The sequence below is a fragment of the Cataglyphis hispanica genome, chromosome 1 (assembly GCF_021464435.1).
Source record: "Cataglyphis hispanica isolate Lineage 1 chromosome 1, ULB_Chis1_1.0, whole genome shotgun sequence".
Lineage (NCBI taxonomy): Eukaryota > Metazoa > Arthropoda > Insecta > Hymenoptera > Formicidae > Cataglyphis > Cataglyphis hispanica.
Genome location: NC_065954.1, coordinates 16,403,329 through 16,410,000, shown reverse-complemented (window position 1 = coordinate 16,410,000; position 6,672 = coordinate 16,403,329). Strand labels below are relative to the sequence as shown.

Here is a 6,672-nt window from a genome sequence, read left to right as displayed (position 1 = left end):
TATAATTTCGCTGTATGTTATTTCTTTTTAATGATTTTTTTTCTTTCTTTTTTTTTTCTCTTAACGAACACGCACGCAATCCTAGGTCAAGGAAAAAAGACAAAGTTACAGGAAAGTATGAGACAAGTTATCGTAATAGCCGCCGATTACTCCGTAACAATGGCAACGCCCGTACGTATGAAGTCTGTAATCGAAATGCTTTATATTTTTACACCGAACAAAGCAGTATATAACGTACAATAAAACAATAAAACATGTCCTTCCATAACATGCAACCTCAAGATGACAAATGTTAAATTTTTATTTTTACAACAGCCCACTATCACTTCCGATATCTGAGCTATATATTTGGGCGTATAATAATTATATAGTTGAGATTATTAATTAGGATATTATAAAGTCGGCTAGATTCATTTTAATCGACTCACAATTTTACGATTTCTACACGAATGATCGTCTATTGTAATATACGCATTATAAGATACGTATACATATGTTAGTGATATTATACCATACGACGAGACGCGGCCGTTAATCCGCGATCATCAAAAATTACGAAAGTGTTAATTTCTTCACGAGACACTCTTCTGCGAAGCGAGCTGGCCTGTCCAAATAGATATAATTAGCGTTCCATTCGTCCGTTGTCTTCACAGCACCGATTGTATTATATTATACATTGACGCTAGTTAATTCCGAATATCTTTAAAAACGCGAGATGTGTATGCGCTTCGAAGCGAGGAAATCAAAAAAAAAAGGAAGAGAAGCAAATGGTACCAAAAACGAATGCACGTTTAACTTTACGATCGACACAAAATGTACATATGTATTTATTAAAAAAAAAAATAGGTATACGAATGTGCACATACGTATACACTTACGCAAAGGTTTCCGTGCCGAATACCGTGTGTGTTAAATATTTTTCTCTCCGATATATTAATTCTTTTGGCTATTTCATATACAAGATATAAAATCAAAAGAAGAGCGAGATATCGACGTAATTTCGTGAACGCGCGACAGACTTTGATGTGCTCCAATGTAATTTAAGTCAACGATGATCGATTGAGCGAGCATCGACCGAATCTCATGAGATTAAAAAACGCAGCGATCGTTCGATTCCGATGGATCGCGTCTCGTGCGATTCCTTTTCGAGATAATCTCCAAATTTCACGGAAAGAATGTCACGCGATTAAAAGGTGGAATAAAAGTTTCATATTATTTAAACGGCGCGAGAGAGCTACTTCGAACACTGTCAAGAATCATCACGCGACATTTCATCTTCTTTTTATCAGAATCTCTTTAAAAATTTCGGCGTTTGGGCGAGCAAAATTAAAGTTGCAGTTCTGTTTAGTTTTTCACATAGCTCGTTGATAAAAACAATTTAACAACGGAATATATAATCCATCCAAGAGATAAAAGTTAGCTAATGCGAAATCGTTACATGGCAAACGTTTGCGTCAAGACGTCTTTTCATTGGCAACGGTCATTGCTGTTGTATTATCTGGTCGATCGACTTACAGTGCTTTATCGAGATAGTTTCTCATCTGATAGAACACTGTGCACGATTTTTATTATAGTATAGATATATCATCGTATTTTTTATTTACATGATTTTTACATATACAGGCTATATCGAAAGTCTCGCGATATTACACTCTTCGATGGATTCGAGATTACACGAAAAATTATTTATTGCAAATCAAAGAGTTTTGACGATTATCGAGACTATCGAGATATAAACGAATAATAAAATTTATCCTTTGAGATTTTCCTGGAAAACTCTTGAATTGCGATTTAAGATAATTGACGATCGATTAAATTTTGATCGAGGATTCTTCCCCGCTAAATTGAAAGAAACGCGCGACTTTTGATACGACCTGATACGTTTGACAGTATACGTTAAAAAGAGACAATTTAAACGTATATGGTCGTGGGAGACCACCGGCGGATGAATCAAATGAAATTCATGTTTTTTAGAACGCCTCTGTAATATGTATTAAGAGAACAACAACCGTACTTACTTGTACGTGAAAGTATACGTATCCGGGGGAAGGAAACTTCAAATATCCTCAAATCGCGACGGAATTTTCTTCGAACGGATGAAGCGAAGCGTCGCACCGCGCCACAAAATTTGACATTTTGGTCAAGAAGGGTATGAAGGGAGGTATCGATATATCGAATTTACGATTGCGCGCAAAAACGAAGAGGAGAAGACAAGGAAGAGGGGTAGTGCATGCGTTGATTTGAAAGCCTGAAATTAATAATCAAAATTAAACGACTGGCGAAACATGTGATTTACTATTTTATAAAAAAAAAACAGATACGGGGTACGTCCTTAGGTATATTATAACTAAATGTGTGTAAAGAAAAAAAAAAAAAGAGATAAACCGAGGAAAATTCCCTTGTGAGAGAGTACGAGTGTGTATAAATAAAAAGATTTTTAAACATTATCGTACGTTTTCATCGTATCCGTTTTCTCATCCGAACAATATTACAAAGTCCTTTTCGTTTCTAAGTTTATCGTTATTCATTTCGCGTGTGTCGAATCGTTGGGACTTTGTTCGTAATGTTATTAGCCGTTAGCAGAGATAAACGTTTTTCTCGAGCAATTAAAAATCATCAAAAAAAAAAGAAACGCGAATCATTTACAAGAGAAAAAGTTACATACCAAGACGCTTACTGGAAAACACGAATATAAAATGTATTTCAAGACGTTTTCATGCAAAACTGATGAATGTTTTACGTGTATTAAAAAAATGTTCCCTTTTAATCCTATTAAAATTTACAAAATATTATAAGTATTATACTTTACTTGTATATATACATATGTGATAAAAAAAAATACATATATATATATCTATATATACATCTTGTTCGTAAAATTTATATTCGTGACCTGTTCTCCGTAAAGCAAGTGTATACATTGAAACATATTATATGTGCATAGTTAATTCGTAATATAATGCAGATATAAATGTCAAAATCTTGATACTAATACCAAGTATGATACACTACAAATAAATTTGCAAATAAAAATTTTATATATTTACAGAAAAATATATATTTTTGACTGTCTACATATTTTTATAATTTGGGTCTTAGAATTTTATCTATGCTTTAATATTAAATTAATAAAAGACAATTTCAATATATGTGTAAAAAGATAAAACAGATAAAAATTTTATGTTCTATTATTTTAACAGGAATGTGTGTGTACTTAAAAGTATTTAATATTGTACATATCTTAATTATACTAACCAATTTCATTTAATGTAAAAATCGCTTTAGCTTTCGTAGACTTCATTATGAAGTAGAATGTGTATTGTACGACTGCTTATCACAGCTCTGCAACAAGATATAAATTTGTACATGTTCAATGAATTGACAATTACACTAGTAATTTTTCAGATGGAGAAACTTTGCAAAAGTTGTTTATTTTAAACAAATAGTTTCTTAAATATTGTTCGATGGCACCATATCTAAGCCGGAGGCCGTACTAACGCTAGGTAAACTACTGTCACTCCAATCAGGATGTGGATAATCCCGTAAAGGACTTGGTATATTAACAGGTATGGTCCTATGGTGCATATCGTATCCTTGTTTCCTTATATCAGAAACCATTGGTTTATTAGCTGCAACATTTTCAAAAATTTTCAATGTATTAGGACAAAACGAATTCTTTGTATTATTTTTTTGTCTTTCCTTAAATCTGAGAAACTTTCTCATTTTGCACACATCTTTCTCTTTATTATATCCATTTTTCGAGGAATGATGTAAACATTTTTTTGGAATCACATCATTCATGTTTTGATAAGGAACAATATTACTTTTATTATTGTTATGCACTGTTCTTTTATCGTTCATAACTGTTAATATAATATAATACAATATGATATCTAAATTATAAATGTGATCTATGTGATCTAAATTATAAATCGCATTGAAATGATTTAATAATAACATTTTCGCTATTATATGAAGTAAATTCAAATATACTTGCCTTGACTGTGATCGGGGATTATAGTATGTGATGATTCGCCGTCGAGTAAACTAACAAACTCCAAAAGAGCTGAATCTCTAACGGGTGTGTCTTTATTTAGAGTAACATGTTCTTGAGAGGCTACTGTAGAAATATCTGTTAAATCGTGCCAGGATTTGTTAGAGTGATCGGAAAAGCTCGACGTAGGAGATGAATACGCCAGCCCTGTTTGGATAGCCGATACTTGAGAGCTTGTACTTCCTTCGTTTGCAAATACTTCATTTAAATTTCTTAATTTGAGTTTTTCAATTTGATTTTGTAGATCTCTGTAATATATAAATTGCTAATATATCGATTATATATGAATTTTAAGTAGATAAGTATCACAAATATGTTTTTCAATTCACTGTGATGGATTCATTGATGGTTGTGCAATTTTTATCATTAAAAATTGTACATCCACCAATGAAATCAAAAATTTTTAAAGACATATATATATATATATATATACATACAAACAACTAACAGAAGAATACTAACATTATTATCTTTTGATATTCGATGATTAATGTATCTTTGTAAGAAAACAATTTCGATAGTTTATCTTTATCCATTATCAGATGTTCGTTAAGTTGTACAAGTTCTGTTTGCTTAGTCAATTCTTCTTTTAAATCTGAGATTATTTTTTCATTATCTTCAATTTGACGCTTTAATGCTGATATTGCTTCATTTTTAGCTTTTGTTACACGAGTTACTTCTTCCAATTTTTGTGTAAGCATCTCTGCATGGAGTACATTCTCTTTCTGTTTTTGATTTGCTTCCTGGATTTGCGTGTCTTGTTCTCGAATTAAACTGATTTAAAATAAAACAGAAAAATTAAAAAAATGAAACTAAATTCCTGATTTTCCCCATTATTATTGATGTATCACACATCAAACCTTTGAAATTTTTCTCGTTCTAACATCCATGATTTGCATAAAGCCTTCACTTGTTTACTAGATTCCTTTAATTGAAGTGCACCGGCTTCTAGTGTATCTAGTTTCAAATCCTATAAAAATAAATAATAGAGTATATATAATAAAAGTAAGAGTTTGACAAAACTCATAAAACATGCAATGTTCCTAAAGATGTAAATCACAACACAATATATACCTCAGATACTGGTTTTGCAGGGCTTACAGGTATCCTGAACAGTACTTGTTCTATTTCAGTAAAGATTTCACAAGTTCTATCATCTTTCTTCAGAACTAAATCCTTTAATTCTTTAATTAAAAAACTTAATGTATGTACTGGATTAAATTCAGCAAATCTGTTAGTATTATTGGGTATTTCAGGACATTGTACAGCACGGTCCTGAACAAAGATACATGAGGCTTGTGAATTCTTCCGTGATTTTTCCCGAGAAGATATTCCTTTGGATGAAATTGTACCAGTATGTTTCTGAACATGCTAAATATAAAAAATAATTCAAATACAAAATTGGAAACTGTTTATGTATGTCTATAAATATTAACATCTACTTAATGTTTAATACTTACATTACATCCATTTTGCTGTATCCTTTCAGCATTTGAATTCTTGTTAGTGTCTTTATTTTCATTATGTTTGAAGGATTGTGCTTTCATATATAATAAATTCTGCTCTCCAAATATGGAACCCCAGTTTGCTGGTATACCACTATTACTGGTTGCAGGTTTTTTTCTTTCAACTTTCTGTCCAGGACTAGAAATTATAGGTGAAGGACGTTTCTGAACTTCAGCCTTTCTATTCCTTTTTACCGTGACTTCTACAACATCCCCTTTACTGAGTAATAAAACTTCTTTGCCAGGGCTTGCTGTTAAGCGCTGCATTAAAATAAGAATTATATGTATCATGAAGTTTGAGATATTGTACTATAAAGAATTTTATAAAACCTTATGTCCTGCATCATGTACTTTCAAAGTTTGCGGATGCTTCCCAGTTTTTTTGTTCGTAGCAGTTATCCTTTCAGATATATTTGTTTTAGTGCTCATTGCGTTACGTTGATTGCTTACGTCATTGCATATTTCTTTATAAATATTGTATGTACATGGTTTTACAAAACTCTATAAAAATATAAAGAATTGAAAAATATTATTTCGATGATGATAGACGATTGACGTTCTAATCTACGTATCTAACCTGAAGATTCAAAAATGCAATTTTATATATTACCTCCTCAGTAGAAATTACAATATTTAGAAGAAATAGAAAGAGGAAGAAAAAGAAAAATAATCGGATTATTAGGCATTTGATGAGACTGGAATGTGTTTTGGGAGCATTATATTAGGTGAAGTTTCCATAGAAAAACGCGCCAAAATTCTCTATACGATCGAGTTCACTATTGTAAGTTGCGTTTGAAAAACTTACCCATGAGATAGCGTAGGATTCTCATTGACCAATCAGATCAAATAAATTTTTGATCCTTTGTCCTGATTAGTCAATTAAACGCTATCTTATACGATTTTCGATCATACCCCAAATTGTCGATGATCGCGCGCGAACGGCGTTGCTGAGATATATGTTCATTCAATTAACGATATAATGATACGAACTGCGAACATGTCGCAAGTCGCAATACGGAAGATGTGATTGTATCGTCTTTCACGTTTCACACGTGATAACGCAATACTACGCAGGTTGCTTCGAGAGCGCGAAGTCGACGCGCACCCACACAC

General features: G+C 32.1%; 1 protein-coding gene across 7 annotated transcripts in view; it reads right to left on the bottom strand.

The window, feature by feature from the left end:
• LOC126848547 (uncharacterized) overlaps window positions 1-6,513 on the bottom strand; it is an 8,134-nt gene extending 1,621 nt beyond the window's left edge. Inside the window, exons 1-10 of one of the 7 annotated variants that reach the window (XM_050589563.1) lie at window positions 6,170-6,325; window positions 5,890-6,060; window positions 5,515-5,820; window positions 5,129-5,425; window positions 4,915-5,024; window positions 4,517-4,828; window positions 3,998-4,302; window positions 3,499-3,629; window positions 3,256-3,342; window positions 1-2,248 (exon numbers count right to left, since the gene is read on the bottom strand). The exon at window positions 1-2,248 is cut by the window's left edge and continues 1,617 nt beyond it. In XM_050589563.1, the coding sequence (XP_050445520.1) occupies window positions 3,301-3,342; window positions 3,499-3,629; window positions 3,998-4,302; window positions 4,517-4,828; window positions 4,915-5,024; window positions 5,129-5,425; window positions 5,515-5,820; window positions 5,890-5,988 (1,602 nt within the window). In that variant the 5' untranslated portion in view covers window positions 5,989-6,060; window positions 6,170-6,325 and the 3' untranslated portion in view covers window positions 1-2,248; window positions 3,256-3,300. Of the gene's footprint in view, window positions 2,249-3,047; window positions 3,864-3,997; window positions 4,303-4,516; window positions 4,829-4,914; window positions 5,025-5,128; window positions 5,426-5,514; window positions 5,821-5,889; window positions 6,061-6,136; window positions 6,326-6,364 lie in introns of those variants that run through there. The other 6 variants (XR_007687279.1, XM_050589554.1, XM_050589537.1 and 3 more) reach the window with 6 other exon arrangements.
• Between the last annotated feature and the right edge of the window lie 159 nt (window positions 6,514-6,672).